Raw genomic sequence first — 17100 nt, 5'->3', positions numbered from 1 at the left:
ATAAGTGCTGCAGAAAGAGGAATGAAACATGGCTAGGTAGTAAAAGGCGACGAAGAGGAAGATGGGTATACAGTTTTTACCTTTGTGGAATAAAACCAGCTAAAGTGGGGGAGAGGAAACTTCAGAGAATGGAAAGATGGAAATATACCCTTTGAATTTTATATATATCTCAGTAATAGTTTATGTTAAAGCTGTTTTACGGAATGTGGGGTAATAAAGTATTACATGTGTTTTATAAGGGATATAGACTTTCTTCAATCATATTTACTGCAGTTTATATAAAAACAGAGAGAGGTGAGTCAGAAGGAGTTTTGTGGTTGGATTTGCAGGGAACCTTGAGAGGGGAGCACCAGTACGTTGAATTTCCAAATTCAGAACCCACCATGAAACAACCCATCTAAGTTACGCATGGGTAAGTCAGCACCGTAAACAAATGTTTGCAAATTATACTCTAAAAAACAGGTCTTTAACAAAACAAAAAAAGTGTTTGCAGAGCTTTACCTCAACTAATGTCTTTTTTTATTTCTCATTTTATTTTACATCTCCTGGTACATCACTCCCTTATATTCTTTCAGTATCTGCTTAATGAGTTAATATTTGGAATTAACTACAGCTGCTAACTGATGCATTATTTGGGTCTCATCTGATGGTCATTATGATGGGTCTCATCTGAGTTTGCCCCATCAGTAGATGGTGAGAAGGCAATTGTTAAGGAGAAGCTCAAATGCGGCCACAGAAGAGAGTAATGGGAGAAAAAGGTTTAAAGAAGGCAAAATGGCCAACAGGCTAAGGATTTCAGAAAGGTGGAGGAGAATTGAGAAGGATGTGGAAAGAGATGTTCAAAAAAAGTCTTGGACTTGCAAATGTGGGGAGAGAACAACTTCTAGTTGGAGACAGTAAGGAAAATCTCGTGAGTTGTCACATTAATTTATATAAACCATAGGGTTTTTTCTGCTTATGATTTATTTACCTCTCAGATAGGCCAGTCTGAATCTGACACTCAGTTATTTGTGTCATTAGTTTTAACTTTGTGGGATGTCATTTGGTCACTGGGATGAGGCTTTGTTTGGCTTGTCCAGTCGTTCCTCCTGGTAGAAATGATGGTTGAATTTTGAGTTCTGCTCAACAGGAGGGTGGGATGGCGTCTGCTCCTCTTATTGCCTCCCTTCCCACCCTCTTTTAATGCTCTAAAATCAGATTTAACTCTGCGGGGGACGGGGACAGTGTCCAGCCATGTGGCATATGACAAAAGCCACTGGAGAAATAATTGGCGTTTCGGGTGTTTAGATGGTGAATTTTTTGTAGCTGTGAAGGATTCAGGAAAGTGTGTGTATTCTTCGGTGTATTTCAGATGCAGAAACACTTCAGGTTATAAAATGACCGAACTATGTTTCAAGTTAGAAAGAGAACTCGTTCTGTGCTCTCAAAAGCTGTGTAATTCTCAATAAAATTTAAGTTGCATAGATTTGAATGCTTGAATGATTTAATTAGTAGCCATACCAAAATAAGGAAATGCCCTGTGTGATTGATGAGTTAATATTGTAAATATTTATTGTCTTTTTTAAGAATAGGAATCGAAAAGTGTAATTTAAAGGAAAACTTGATGCGTTTGAAGGGGACGGGTGTGTGTCATTGTAATTTCAGTGTCATTTTATTGGACCTTCTTAGGAAACTGTAGAATAACACTGCTTTTGATCGAATGTTATAGTAAATTATATTGTTTTGGTGGTTTCCCTCCAACATAATGCTTAAAATAGGAATTTTGTCCCCACAACCATTTCAAAATTCAAAACTGCACTGTTGTTGTGATATCACATATTCTTTACCATGAACCAATGAAAGAAAATTCTCTGGACATGTTGAATACCTAAGATTCAGAGCTTTTAAAGTGTTTTAAATGTACGAATACACTTGTTTGAGTAACACCGATCATTTGATACAATTGAAAGGCTGATGAATTAGATTTCTTGACCCTTACTCTGTTTTTTGTGGTCACTTCCATTGTGCATCTGGCAGTTGCAGCATATTTAGTAAATATATTTATACAGTTTTTTAGAGGAATATATAGTGAAGGTGAAGAAAGTGAAAGCGTGTTGTTAAAGTGATTTTGCTTTCCGTTTTTCATGCAGTGGCTGAAGAGCAAGACGGGTGGGCTCTATCTTGATACCATTTCTCATCAGCAGCACGTTAATGTACAGGGAGTGATGGTGTCAGTTATCTAAGTAAAGGGAGACTAGTTTTGACGGTTCCCTTAAACCTGAGTATCATAAGAGGCATATCCTCTTTTTTAATTAGAAGTAAAATAGAAGTACGTGAGTTATGTGTATTAATTTCTTTTGCCGATCCTGTGGCAAATCAATTAATCGTGTTTTAATAGTGTAAGCCTAGAGGCTAACAGAGCTGTTCTTTCTGAATGGCTGCGTTGCCAACGCAGTTCAGATACCGATAAAAAGCTCTGCCAGTCTCTCTGTCTTGGATAAAAAGAATGAATTCAACAACCAACCAACTCCTTATGTTCCCCCGGAAAGAAAATGTGTATATATGTTCTGGAGCATTTTAGGGTAAAATATTAATGGTGTGATGGTAACACATGAACCTGAATCCCTTATATATTTGTGGTGCTTTCTGAGTGCTGTATTAAAGCTATAAAAGCTGTGTGAAGCGTTGTGATTCTCAACTGAAGAAAGATTAAGATAGGTACCCATTAATCTGTTTCTGAACTATTAGGCATTCAGTGCTTGCAGTTTGTCTGGATGGAGCACAGACTTTTTTCCATTAGTAATGCACAACTCGGCTATAGTGTTTTGTTTTATAGGAAAAAAATGTGTCCCATGCTTAAGTCAGCTGCCGTTAGTCATAAGTATGGTACAGGCAGCTTAAAAGGTTTATGGAATTCAGTATTAAAATCACTGCATTATTCTTGGAAAATCTGGGGACGCCATCTGCATTATTTCATATATGAGCAAAGGGAACGTTTCTTAATCTTTGTGAACACAATTGGCAGCTGATACTATCTTTGTTTCTTGAGTTATCTCCCTTCCTTGATACTTGGATAAAACCTTTCCCAACAAGTCCCATTGCTGCTTCAAGTTAGTAGGAAAAGAGATTTTCTTAAAACCCGAAGCTATAAACTTCAGCAGAGCGTCCAATCCATCCTTATGCTGATTTGTTAGACTGAGGTGTTGGCTTTTTAAGCAAAGTATGATGTAACATGTTCTGACAGAGTTGAATAAAAAGTAATTCCATGTCAAAGCTTGTAATAACGCTCATGTGATATTTTCTCCATCTGTTATTATTAGAAGACTGTTAAACAACTGTGTTTCCGTCACCAGCATCTTTCATTTGAGAAAATAACTCAATCATCATGTAGAATAAGCACTGGCAAGAAGCAGAAAGATGATCTGCACTCTTAGAGAACAGGAGAAAATGTTAGGGAAAATATACATTTGTATATCTGTCCAGATGTATAAATCCAAAGGTTTTATTCTTGTGAAAAGGCTGTGCGTTCTTTTTTAAACTTCATAGGCATTTACAGTATTTTCCCTCTGTTCTGTGTAGCTGCTGGCTTGAACCCATTTAACAGAAGAATTGTGTCAGACTGTTGTTGCTATAAATAAGTTGTTCTTCCTGACACACTGTTAATTGGAAAAAAAATACAGTTACCCACATAGAGTGGGTAGGACTGTATGTTTACACTTGAACACTAAATTTTTTTGTTTAACTTATGAAGAGCTTACCACTCAAAAAAGTCACTGGAAATTTCCAGGCTGTATGAACCTAGCAGACTGTTTTCTGATGAAAAATCGTAAGTGATAATTTACTAGTTATTCTGTATCACAGATAAATAATCCCCCTTTATATCAGAAGTTGTGGGATTGCGATTTTGTCAGCGGTTGATTTGAACCTGCTGCTACAGTGAGATCAAGATGTTCCTTTTATGCAACACCACAAAGGCTACGCGGCATACTTTAACAAAGGGAAGAAAATACGTTAGGTCATCTGTGTCATCCATCCCCTGGTAGATGGGACTGATCCCTCGGTGCATTTGTTAGTACTTTATTCTGGTTTTAAAACTCGTGAACAGTCATGGTTTTCACACTTTGGGAGCCTTTTCCTTTACAATCCTGTTCAAAGGACCTCACAGGATATTTATTGCACCCTTCCTCTTTGTTTTCTTTGAGTGGCAACAAAGAGTTGAGACAGACTACACATCTAGAATTGCTAGGCATTTAGAATATTTTCTGGACCTAAATCAGATTCATTGTAGAAAGGACTGAAATTTGATTACTTGGCTGAAATTTGGTGATTTGGCCCATAATGCAACTCCTTGTGGGTTCCAGCCATCAGTTCCATTTATCAAAAAAGAGGAGTTGAGTCACCTGTCGAGATCATTTGGCACTCAGGAGATTTGTTTGATTTTACTTTTTATGCTTCTACAAGTAATTATTATGATTACTGTAGTTCCCATGCATATTTCATAACTAAAGTGCTAAGCCACACGCCTAAAAAGCCTTAGAGTCTAACTGTGTTAAAAGTGAATTAATAATGAAGGGAGAAAAGAACATAATACCTTTGACTACTGAAGTGATTCCTCTGTAAAATAAACTGGGAAATACAGTGAGCGTGGAAATGCTCTGCAGTTAGGAATTCATATTTTCCGTCTAATCTCCCCACATGACCGTTTTATGTAATCTTCTTAATAACAAAACATAAAGGTCGCAAGATGGCTGGAAAAATGGTGTCATGCAGTTCTGCTTCTGAAGTCAAAATTTATTTATGTATATTTAAGCCGTAAATGGCCTTATGGAATGAGGGCTCCTCTTAGAAGAACGTTATTAATTTAAAAAATGAATTAGGTCTGTTTAAAATTTCCACAAATGCAAGACATTTTTCTTTATTTAACCTTTTCACAGTCCCTGCCCTTCTTTAAAGTACATTCAGTCCTGTATCATCTGTTACTCGGGAAGGTATTTAATACATGACTTGGCATCATTTGCATTATACAAGAAGATTAACTTTACAAGCTCTGCTATTAATCTGAGTAGCTCTACATATTGACCTATGAAAGAACATAATTAAGTTAGCTTAATTAAGTTAATTAATTGTTACACTCTGATGAACTTACTATTGAGAGGAAATTAAAGGCAAATAGAAAATGGCATTCATTGGTTTGAAATCATATTTTAAAGGATTTTAGAAAGATACATTATATTTAGATGACGAAAATATCTATTGTGTAATAACCAAAGCAGAGGCAATTAAAAATGTCAAAAGCTAAGAATCCCTGCAGTATTCGCTCTTATTACTTGACGTGCAGCCATATTTCTAAAAGCAATTAAAAAAAACCATACTAGAAATTTAGAAAATAACTATTGTGGGGTTTTTTTTCCCAATACCCAAATAATTGAATTCAGAAATTGACACCACTGTCTAAACCTGAACTACCGAGAAAAGCACACTGTAAAAGTTTGGTAAGTGTTATAATCTGATGTCACGCTCTCCTTTTGGGGGGAGAAAAGGGCAAAAGGATTGAAAGATAGAGGGCAGCAAGCAGTACCCCGACAAATGTCTGTACTCGCCCGTCAGCCTAAGAATCTCTTTCTCAAGCAGCGAGGGAGCGGGAAAAGGGACACTTCTGGAATTTTCTCCAGCAGCTGAACCTCAGGTGTCTTCATCAGTCTCCATGTGCACCGATGTGTACCCTGGCGATCAGCAACTCCAAGTAGCCATCATTAATAAAAAGTAAGAGAAAAATGGCCAAACATGCACAAACGTGCCACAGTAAATGCTGCCAAATGAGCAGTTTATTAATCTGTGAGATTCATTAATTTTACAGTGGCTTTAGTTTGAAGTTAATTTGTCTGAACAATTATTGGTTCTCTACTAATTTTTTTTCCCCCAGATATATGGGTTTTCTGGATGGCATCCGCAGTGATTTTAGGATTTCATGCTTTCTTTCTTTGATAAAAAAATATTATTTTAACTCAAGTGAAAACATTATTTTCCCTGAGGTATTATTCTTTGGCATTTCCAAATCACATGAAAAGGTCATTGATCTGTGGATACATTCTCTGGAAAAATAGCAGCATTGAAAACGGGAAGCCAGTGGCATTTAGAATCACTTGTGTACAAATTTCTATTCATATTCTGAATACAGGTAAGTTGAAAATTCATTCCTTCAAAGAGGAAAGAAAAATATTTTTCCTTGAATCATACTAGGTTCTTTTTCATTTGAAAAAAAAATCTGAAACATTCCTTAAAATGGATAGGATCAGAAGAAACAATTAAATTGCAGCTACTGTATATTTAATAAGACATGCTCTTCTTTAACACCTTACCCATAAAAAAAATAGTTTTAATTTTTGTAAATTCAATTTGAAATGAACATGTTGTTATATTTGGCCAATTCAAAGTGTTACAGAGCGCTAAACAACCAGCTATTTTCTAAGAAGAAAGAATGGCTTTGATTTCAGCTTGAACGACCTGCTTTAAATCTTTAATTATTTTTTTTATTTTATTTTATTTTTTTGTCTAGAGGAAGAATGTGGAAAATAGAATGAAAAATCAGAATTAAGCAAGCTTTAGGTGGGAAAACAGCAGCAAGTTGTAGCTGTGTGCACACGTGATACACAATGGAAATTATTTCCTGGAGGAAAGTAAACGTGACTACTTTCTTTAATATGTTATGTTCACACTCTCAGTGGTCTTTTTTTCTTTCTTTCTGGAGGGATTTGTTATCTTCTCTCTTATCTGTAATATTTGAATGAAAAATTAAGCAAATACGTTCTCTGGTCATTGTGGGCAGTGTAAATATTAGACTTCACATTGCACTATGTGAGCAAAGCAATGATCCTTTTTTTAGGTGATATATAATGTCAGAAATTTTCTCGTTTATTTTAATGTGACAGGTTGAAAATATCATCAGAACCTTTTTAAGTTATTATAGTCTAGATTTCGGATAATGAAGGTTGAGTAGAGTTGAGAATTTCAGTGTCATCTCTCAGGTAGTGAAGATAAGCAGAGGTCAGTCGGTAGTCATTAATAACGGAGGTTATATAGATTTTGCCCTACCCACTTGTTTCAGGGTTGTCTCTGAACCGCTGTGCAATCCCAAGAGTGTTGCAATGCTGCTTCCTCAAAGGATTGTTTCAGTAAATTTCTCTCACTGTTAAGCAGAATATTTAGACGTTGAAGAGTTTGTATTACCGAAATATTTTAGCACAGTAGGAGCAGTGATGTGTTATTTATTAGAATAGCTCTTTTTGCTATTAATGTGTATTTTTGTGACAGTCGTTATACAATAATCTACCCTAATTAACAGTAAATTAAAACTAAATTTTTGTTAATGCCAAGTATGTATTTTCTGAAGACTGTGAAGTAGATTAACACACACCATTATCTTTGATAGCCCTCATTGACCTGCTAAATCCTTCTTAAGTGGACAGTTTTCCTATAATTAATTTTTTATTTTTTCAAAGTGTCTACTCAGCTATCTTAGTCTCCCAAAACATCTAGATTACCTGGAATGCCCAGAACTATGTATTCTATGCTATAGTTATGGGCTTTGTTTTAGAAACTGTGAAAAAGTTACTGAAAATCCAGTTCAATTCAGAGAGACTTGGACTTTCATGAGGAGTGTCTCTGGGCAGTTAGTTATCCCTTATCCAGTCCTGATGTGTTTTACTCTGGTACGATTCTTCTTCAAATTGCTTGAAGTCAACACAGGAAATTAGCACACGCCTTCTATCAATAAAGGTACTTTTGTGTCCTCTCATAAGGACTGCTTTGGAATTATTCTGTATTCTCCATATGCACAAAAGGGCTACGAAGATGATGAGGGGCCTGGAGCATCTCTCTTAAGAGGAAAGGCTGAGGGACTTGGGTCTTTTTAGTCTGGAGAAGAGAAGACTGAGGGGGGATCTGATCAAAGCCTATAAATACTTAAAGGGTGGGTGTCAGGAGGATGGGGCCAGGCTTTTTTCAGTGGTGCCCAGGGACAGGACAAGAGGGAACGGGCACAAACTTGAATGTAAGAAGTTCCATCTAAACATGAGGAGGAGCTTCTTCACTTTGAGGGGGCCAGAGCCCTGGAAGGCTCTGGCCGGGGCTGGTGGTGGCTGCCCAGGGAGGTGGTGGAGTCTCCTTCTCTGGAGACATTCAAACCCACCTGGACAAATTCCTGTGGGACCTGCTCTGGCAGGGGGTTGGACTTAGATGATCTCCAGACGTCTCTTCCAACCCCTTATCATTCTGTGATTCTGTGTATTGGCCAGTTCTTCTGTATTTATTGATTCAAAAGAAGCACTTTTTCCTCATTTTACAGCTCTCCTCTCCGTTTACCCCACAAGAGTAGGCTTGTCATATTTGAGTCATTCAGGAGATTAAATTTAATCAGAGACTAAAATGAAGAGCTACTGCTTAATGTAAAAATGAAAATCCCGCTCTTCCTTCTGCAAATTGGGATCAATTACTACTTTGTAAGATTTTCAGACAAGTGATCAGTTACACAAAATTTAGACTGTGATTTGGAATCAAGAACCGCAAGCGTTGGAATGCACAGAAGGTGGTACACGTGTGCTTCCATCCTTGTGATGGTTTTTTTGTGATCTTTTTTGGAAGAAATCTTTTCAGGCTATTAGAGCACAGAGGCGTAACCACACCTTACTTGTTGGAAACTTGCTTGTTGGAAAACTGGACCTGTTGGTTTTGGATTCAACAAAAGAGAGGGAACCATGTTCAAATCTAGAACTCTAACCTGAGCATCCCCTCTCCAAAAACAGAGTAAATTTAAGTAGTAGGTTTTGGTTTGGGGTAGATTTGCAACCGAAATTCAAAAATGAGCAGTGAGGGTAGGAAGTTGCCTTAAATCTGTACAATTGAATGGCAACAGAATTGTTCCCTGCATTTTTTCCAAACCTTTGATTGTTCTTAACTCCAGTTTTCTCCAGATTTTCGATAGACTTTTTGCATATAGGCACTTGCTATTGGTAAACTCAATTAATCCAATATTGGTCACACAGGGACGGTATTGTGAAGAGAAATTTCCATAGTTTAGGAGGATAAAGACAGGCCTTTAGAAAACACCTTCTTAGAGGACTGTGGAAAATTAAAGTCAAGAATAAGGGTGTATTTGCTCTGATGTAGCTGTGAATCTGGGAGGTATAATACTCAAAATGGAAGATAAGGTATGAAAAAGTAGGAAGCATGAAGAAAAAGAACATAAAGAGAGGAGCAGAGAACTTTTCCTGCATTTTCGATGCTTATTTTTATTCTCATTTTCTGACAGTCTTTATTTATATCGTTAGCTCTGGGAAAAAGATCTCAGTAAGTCAGCATTTACAAATGGAGTCACCCATAGAATATAATTTGTGTCTGTGTGCATGCTGTGCAAAATTTTAGATGTTTATTTCTGAAAAATGTTGCTTGTTTTAACATCCTCTTTATAGTTTCAAGGGTGGTGTGTGAAATGGGGATAGAGGCAGAAATGATGCAGTGTCATTCAGCGCCTGTAGATAATCCAAAAGGCACCATTGTTCATATTTCTCCTGATAAGCAGCAGGGTAAAAATAACCCCGTTTTGCAGTCATGTTTTTACTTGAGAAAGCTTTCAGTGTCTGTAGAGGCACCGAGTTGTTCAGAAAGGGGAAGCAAAAAACCAAACCCAACCTCAGCTCCTGTAAGAAGGATTGAGGAGAGGAAATGTCCTTCTTCACGGCAAGCGTGACACCCTGCAAAATCTCTCCTTAGGCCATGGAGGACACGTTTTATCCCTCCATCCCTTCCTCAAAGTCTCGTGCAGAAACACTGAACACTTAGAAAAAAAATTGAAAATAAACTTTTATTTGAATTATTTTATCTGAGATCAAAAGGTGGAAGAATTTATAGCGGTGTTTAAAATAATATTATTATTCCTAAAGTCTAACTTTTCTAAATTCCTCCTATGATGTTAGGTATTTCAGGTGAAATTTCCTTATCTCAAAGGTTGTTGTATTTAGTAATAACGTTTAATTTGGGAAACTAAATCGGGATAAATTCGATTTGTTCTTGACTTCATCTTGCCGTCTTCCCTGGGCGTCTGCCTGTGGCCATTGAAGGCAACAAGAAACTGGGCTGGATAAATGTCTCTTGTTACCCAATGGGGCTCCTTATTTCTTTACGGCAAAAGTTATCCCGCCAGTGTCAAAAATCACAACTTTTCAGATGCAATATTCCATAGGTGGTGTGGTTTCTGTTCTTTTTTTATTCTGCTAGGTTAGCATCTGTTTTTATTTCACTCTTTAATACAAATGCAGCGCATTGAGGAGACGGCTTAGCCAATTTTTCCAGGGTATTATAGCTTTAGAACTTCCTGATTTTTATTTACTGAATTAATAATAGTTTAATTTAAATCATTATGCATTTTAATTTGCATTTAATAAGCAAGGGGCCTTTATGTTACAGTGAAGCTCCCATAACATAAATTAGCAAATAATTCTGTTCCATTACGTATTGTAGTTTTTTTCATGGCAATCTTACCCCAAGAGCTTGTCATTTGGAGTATTTATTTGTAACTCCGTAATCTGTATTGTGAATACATTTCCATTTGGCAGGCAGGGCTATATGGTTAAAAGCACTGAATCAAAAAAAAAAAGCCCAGATCCTTAGTTCAGAGAGGTTCCATCTCTAGTGTAAAACCAGATGTTGCAGATAAAAATTTATTTAAAAGTCAAGTTATATGAGTTCTGTCTACTGCATTTTGGCTAGGGTTTGCACTTAATAGGAGGGGTTTGTGCTTTTAAAAAGGAAAGACTGATAATTTATAAGACTGATAATATTGTTTCAAATAGTTTCAAATTTCCAAATAGAAATTTCACTGTTTTTTTCCTACAGAGCGTATTATTCAGCAGTTTATAATAGCCTTGACTTCTCTGTGTAATACAGAAATTTAAGTTAGTAATAGAAACGAGATTAAAGACAGTGAACAGATCGCTTAATGGAACAAATGGATTCCTTATTAATTGGTAAGCTTAAGCTAGAGAAGTATTGCACATGTAAACTGGGAAAATGGAAGGCTGTTTGCATAAATATTTTTCCCTTAAAGCACGTCATAAACGGACTTTAGCAAATCAGACCAAGGCTCTGTATCAAGCAGCTTCATCATCCATGTAGTCCTGAAGTGAATGTCATCAGAAATCATTGGTCTTAAACGGTTATCGGCTCAATATGATAAAATGACTGCATTTTTATTTACACAATAACCTCAAATCCTCATATTAAAAAGTGGCAAATTTTTTTGCCCTTTGCTGTTCTAAGTGTGACACATGTAACAATTATTCATCGTTCCATAATGGATCATTTTTATCAGAGTCCTGTGTCTCTTCTGTATATATAGAATAAATATTTATGTTTTCTCATTTTTCTGAACTAGAAGATACTGATAGAATAGGTTTGAAGTGTCAACTATAATTCATTGCCTGCAAAAAAAAAGCTTTATACTGATACTGTGTGAAAGGAAAAGAATATCTAAATCATTTCAGCAGCGAGCTTATAACCAAGATAATATCAGCATTTTCCTTCTTGAAAATATATCTGCCATAAATTAAAGGAGGTCTTCAGTATTTTATTAAAATGCTTCTGACAAGTTTAACCCCATCTTCAACAGGAATGTATGTATGAATACGAAGACCTTTTCTTGAAAAAGAAAAGTGAAGGTCAAGTGAAAGTTAAAACAAGCTGGCGGTAAACTTCCGAATAATTCCGCAGACATTTTGTTTAGAGCACGTTAACAAACTATGGTGCTTATTTAGTATCAATCTAAAGGTACATATTTTATTGTTATAGAAGCTTAAGATGTACATAGCACTTTGCTATTTTGTACAATAGTAATACAGTTCGCAAAAACCCCCCCAAAATACATGTATACTGAGTATATTTGAATGAACTCTAAATTTAGTTAAAATTAGCCTTAGCAGTAAGTGTAATAGAGGAGAGGTGCATATCACAGTATATAATTATGTTTAAATATATACATAGCAAAGTAATTGGGATAAGAATATAATTAGAATTCAAAATATGTTTGTAATGCAGCATTTTGTACACAAATGCTATGGTTCGTTGTCTTGTCTCATTTTCAGCTGTGCTTCCAGTTTCTTTAACAAGAAAATGGAGGAAAGGGTTGGTATCATTTATAATGAAGTAATAGCAGAAGAGAAAGGTTGTATGTGTTGAAACCCCACATCTGTTTTGCAGAATTCGTAGCTGTCCCATTAGTATTTTTTTAAAACTGTTTTATTTGAAGTACTTTAAAGGGTGACACGCCACATTTCTTGGACAAGGGCAGAAATGTACCCGCTTCCTATTCCAGGGCAAGGGGTTAAATTTCATTCTTTCTTTGTGATTTCTCCCTAATTCCAGCTCCAGCTGGAGACCCTGTGTCTTCTGGGTGAGATGCTTCCCAAGGTACTTGGTCAGGAGAGACATTTCTCTTCCGTATCCAGTCCCCTCCGCAAAAGACCCAAAGCGTCCATCACAGGCTGGAACAGCTTTTTTTGCAAATAATCAGAAAGCTGAAACGAAGTCTGAGGTGTTCCTGGTGTATATGAGAATTTTACTTTGAACCCCGAGTAGGTTTTTTTCCTGCAATAAATTTAACTTTAATCACTCATTAGTATGACATCACGCTGATGCTGGAACAAGCTGGAAGATTTTCTAAGATCATGTATTTAATAGGAAACTTCTGTAAATACAGTTTCGTGACTATACCAAACAGTTCAGTTTAGAAACTTGATAATTGCTTTCTTTAAAAAATCGGATACTAAAAACCAATGTGAGAATGAATCCTTCCTTTCCATGACAAAAACGCAGAAGCAATCCTTCGTTTTGGAAGCAATTAGTATGTTAGGAAAGTCATTATTGTAAAGCTATGAGTTTGTCCCTGCTGGTGACATAAATAAGGCAAGTGGTCTTACGGTATTTGCTGTTGTCAAATTGCATTAGCATCTTAGGCATGATAAGAATGTCATTAATGTGAAACAAAAATTAATTACTATAAGGCAATAAAACTTGTTTAATACTGCATGATCAGTCTTGAAAGAAACTTGCAATTTCAATTTTAAATTCCTTCTGTAAATGTTTCCAGTTCCTGCAGACTCTGAATCTTTACCTGTTGTGATTATTTACAGGCAGGGTGGAATTCACTCTCGGATGGGCGCTCTGTAGGAACAAAGTGCAGAGGGTGACTCCGTTTGCCTGCCATCTGTCCTTGCCGTAGTGTTGTTAGCGTCTGTATTAGGGAATCGCTGCACTATCCCATCCTAAAATCAATGTGGAAGATAAGGGTGATGAGTTATGTTCTGGGCACTCCTTCTACTGCCCAACGAATGCATCTTGTGTAAGCAAATGTTCTGATCTCCAGACATCTGAAATGCAGGAAGGATGAATCTGAGTCACGGTCACTGAAATTAGCAGAGGTTCTGTCTCAAACCACACAGAAACACATTGTTTAGCTTTCTCATATTTCAATCGGGTTTTTAGGCATCTTTTTTTAAGATTATGTTGTTTATGTATGCTGAATTTTGGTCAGCCACCGCAAGAGGTCTCAAAGTGACACAGTACTTCAACCCAAACAGATACCAACATGCAGGATGAGAACCTCCCTTAGGTGGTAGGTTCCTCTGCTTATCAGAGAGAAGCAAAGGCATTTATTGCATTTGTATCTCTCAAGTCTACACACTCGATTCATAAGCTAAGAACTTAGAATTCACAACAGCCCCATCCCTGGAGGGGTTCAAGGCCAGGCTGGACGGGGCTTTGAGTAACCTGGTCTGGTGGGAGGTGTCCCTGCCCAGGGCAGGGGGTTGGAACTGGATGATCTTTAAGGTCCCTTCCAACTCTAACCATTCTATGATTCTACGATTTTTCTTTCCTTTAAAATACCTATTTCAGTATAAGAGAGATACTATGAGAGGATATGTCTGTATTGATGTATGAGATCATATCTGTTGGAAATCAGGCTGTCACATGGAATTGGCCTTTGGCTATGAAGAGGCAGGCCAGCAACGTAGCATTCGCAGCACATCTTTCAAAGAGTTGGCTTCTGCTATACTGTGGAAAGGTTCATCAGATAAAAACTGTATTAGGCCACCAGTACATACAGTTGCATATAGCAGAGGCTTTTCTCGCTCTGGAAAAGCTGTGGTATCTTCTGTTCTAAGAAGGTGGGTTCACTAGATGAATTGATTTCGTTTCAAGTCAGCTTTTTGTGCTTTGAAACAGAAGTACTGACAAATACTGGGTTGTCTCCATCCCTTCCTGGACCATGGCAGCCTGCCTACGTTGCAGAGCAGGTGTGATGCCTTCGTGGCAGATGGAGCAGCCACACTGACTCCTACCGCCTTCATACTTTTCCAGCACACAGTGATGCTTCTGAGGCAAGCACACTCTGGTAGACTTCCACTGGCTGGTGGTGACTTCTGAATTTCAGCGTGAGAATTCACATCTTTCACAATGCTCTGTGAGAACCTTGCTTCACATCCTCCAGCACCAAAAAACATCATTAAGGAAGCCTACCATTGGTCAGAAGTCAAGTCACATTGCTCTTTTCATGATAGCTTCCCAGCCAGCTGTAAGTGTGGGGCTTAGAAGTTTCAGCAAATCAACAATTTTGTGTTTGAAAGTGGTATTTCAGTGGAGACAGTCAGGAGGAACATACCTAGGGGTTTCTTAGACCACATATGCTTGAGCGCATCTCTCAGAGTATGAAAAAAATTGTTAACTGCAGAATATCTGCTGCTGGATTTTGCAGAGCTTGATAGATCACTGGTTCATAAACGTTAATGTGGAAAGCAGGAGAATGATGCACAAACCAAGCTATTGAGGAGATCTGGCCTTTCATATCTTTAGACAGGCATGACATTTTGTTGTCAGTTGACCTCTTATCCGTATATGAAATCATATGCCCTGAGGAAAGGAAATTCAATTATGCATTTAGCATTTTTGGATTAGCGAGGAATATGCATCTGGCGTGGTGAAAGCAGGATGGTTTTATCTATAAAAGTTAGTTACGAAAATTATCTTCAGTTGATATAAATATGATTACAACCTGCTGTATTCCTCCAAAAATCTGTTTTTGTAACACTTGAGACGAAAGCTGCTATATCACTGTTAGAATCTTAATATTTTTTCAGAGTCATGAAACATTAATGTGATGGGAGTTGGAGTTCTAAAATATTAAGAAGTTTGGCTTGTGAAAGTGATGATAGAAAACTGTCACTGTGTCCAGAAAGGATTTAGGGGCAAGGGCTGACGTAACAGGTGACCAACAAATAGACCAGTACAATGTGACTTGAGGTCTCCACTCCACCTCGTCCCGACCCCACTAAAATTTTTCAGGTTTTGACAGTTCCTTTGAGATGAAAAGACTGGAAGCTTAACTTTCCAGGTAGAGAAGAAAAATAAAATAAAATACTGAGATGAGTAGTGACTGGATGCTGCTAAGCAAGGATTAGTGGTTTAGTCATAGACTAGTTCTCCTCCCCAAGCAGAGAAGCACTGAAGTCTGGCAACTGCTGTTATTGGCGATTGAATAGACGGGTGGACTCTCATTTATAACAAACAAAAAAGCCAAACACCTAGTCGGTCAGAAAATTAACTTCTGTGTTATATTCTTTTAACTAAGATGTTTAATTTTTAGACTTCCAGTCATGCTTGGATTCAGGTGGATAAAGCGTGTTGCTCAACAGAATAGACCTGAGGTTAAATATCGCTTCATATATTCCCTGTCAGAAAGCAGGACTCCTGGCTTAAAGGAGAATGAGTTGAAAATTGCATTTATCGGTGAAATATTCAATGCCTATGTCAACCATTACAAAACAGACAGCACCGGTGGTGGTTTTCTGGTTGGAACACATTGCTGTAGTTGCCAAACATGTTTCTAATTTTTCAGAGAAAGAGACTGGCACCTGTTTCAGTTTTTCCTCTTGAATTCCCTTAAATGTCAGATTAGAGGAAAAACTATGATTCAGAATTTTAAAAAAACCAAAACAACTGCCAGCTATTTCCTTTCTAGGAAAACCTCCTCAGTCTCCCCACCTTGAACGTATCTATAAGTGGTAAACTGTTATTTCTGCCTTATCCTAAGAGAAGATATTCTTTTAAGGAAGTAGACACAGAATAGCAACAAAGAAAGAAGAGCTTGTGACTAAAGGAAAGGACACCAAGAAGATTTAAAGTGTTATCCTAAGGATCTTCAGAAACTTTGCTGGTTAAAAAGATAATAATTTTGTGAAGTAGACTGAAAGCTGGAAGGCAACAACCCTGAAGATGGTGAAACATCCACCAAAGGGTGAAGTTCTACACATGGTGAGAAGGCATCAAAAGGAAATAGTTTATGGGAGGAAGATGGCACAGCCTTGAGATACGTTATTTTCATAGAATGGTTAGAGTTGGAAGGGACCGGAAAGATCATCTAGTTCCAAGCCCCTGCCCTGGGCAGGGACACCTCCACTAGGGCAGGTTGTTACCTGTGGTTAATCAGTCTAAGAAAGGAAAAACAAAAGTAGCAGTGCTGATTGACTAGGAAAATCTTCTTTTCCTTGGCAGTAAAATACAAATGAGGGTGATTAATATGAGTAATTCCTGAACGGGCTCCTGTCTGCTGAGGGTTGGCTGTTTAAGGAACACATGAGTGCTTTGGCCTATAGAAAATAGGAGATAATACCTGCTAATGAGGAAGCTCTTGCTGAAGAGGGTGGCTTATACACTTACGGGCTGCACCAGCAAAGTACCTAATGCCGTAATAACCTACAAATCCCAGCTATTCAAGTTGGGATAAGTATTATAATCAATTATTGTAGCTTTCAATTGAATGCCTGCTCCACTTCTTTTTGTCAGCCTTAGCCTCTTGCCTGCCTTGTGGAGTCACATCTCGATGTGTGAAAATTATATCAGGTCCTCGCTAGCGCTGAGCACTGGTTTGTAGGGAGCTATCTGTGGCTTAAACTTCTCGGTTAATGAGGAGCTGGCTGTGTGGGGCTGGATTACTGCCTGGATTAGATTTCTAACCCATTTCATTTCCAGGCACCCTCTTTCAGTATTTTCCCTACACTTTAGTCTACATTAAGG

The 17100-nt window shown here is 37.5% G+C and overlaps 1 protein-coding gene across 2 annotated transcripts in view; it reads left to right on the top strand.

Annotated features, from left to right (window-relative positions):
- The window catches only part of PHF14 (PHD finger protein 14), a 150394-nt gene that overhangs the window by 119488 nt on the left and 13806 nt on the right, over positions 1 to 17100 (top strand). Inside the window, exon 19 of one of the 2 annotated variants that reach the window (XM_074150633.1) lies at positions 330 to 412. The exons of the other annotated variant lie outside the window; for it this stretch is intronic. Within the exon in view, the coding sequence (XP_074006734.1) occupies positions 330 to 401 (72 nt within the window). The 3' untranslated portion in view covers positions 402 to 412. The remainder of the gene's footprint in view (positions 1 to 329; positions 413 to 17100) is intronic. 2 annotated transcript variants of the gene reach the window in all.

Source organism: Numenius arquata, chromosome 7 (assembly GCF_964106895.1).
Source record: "Numenius arquata chromosome 7, bNumArq3.hap1.1, whole genome shotgun sequence".
In the NCBI taxonomy this organism is placed as follows: domain Eukaryota; kingdom Metazoa; phylum Chordata; class Aves; order Charadriiformes; family Scolopacidae; genus Numenius; species Numenius arquata.
Note: the sequence above shows the minus strand (reverse complement) of the source record. Positions and strands in the feature narration are given on the sequence as shown.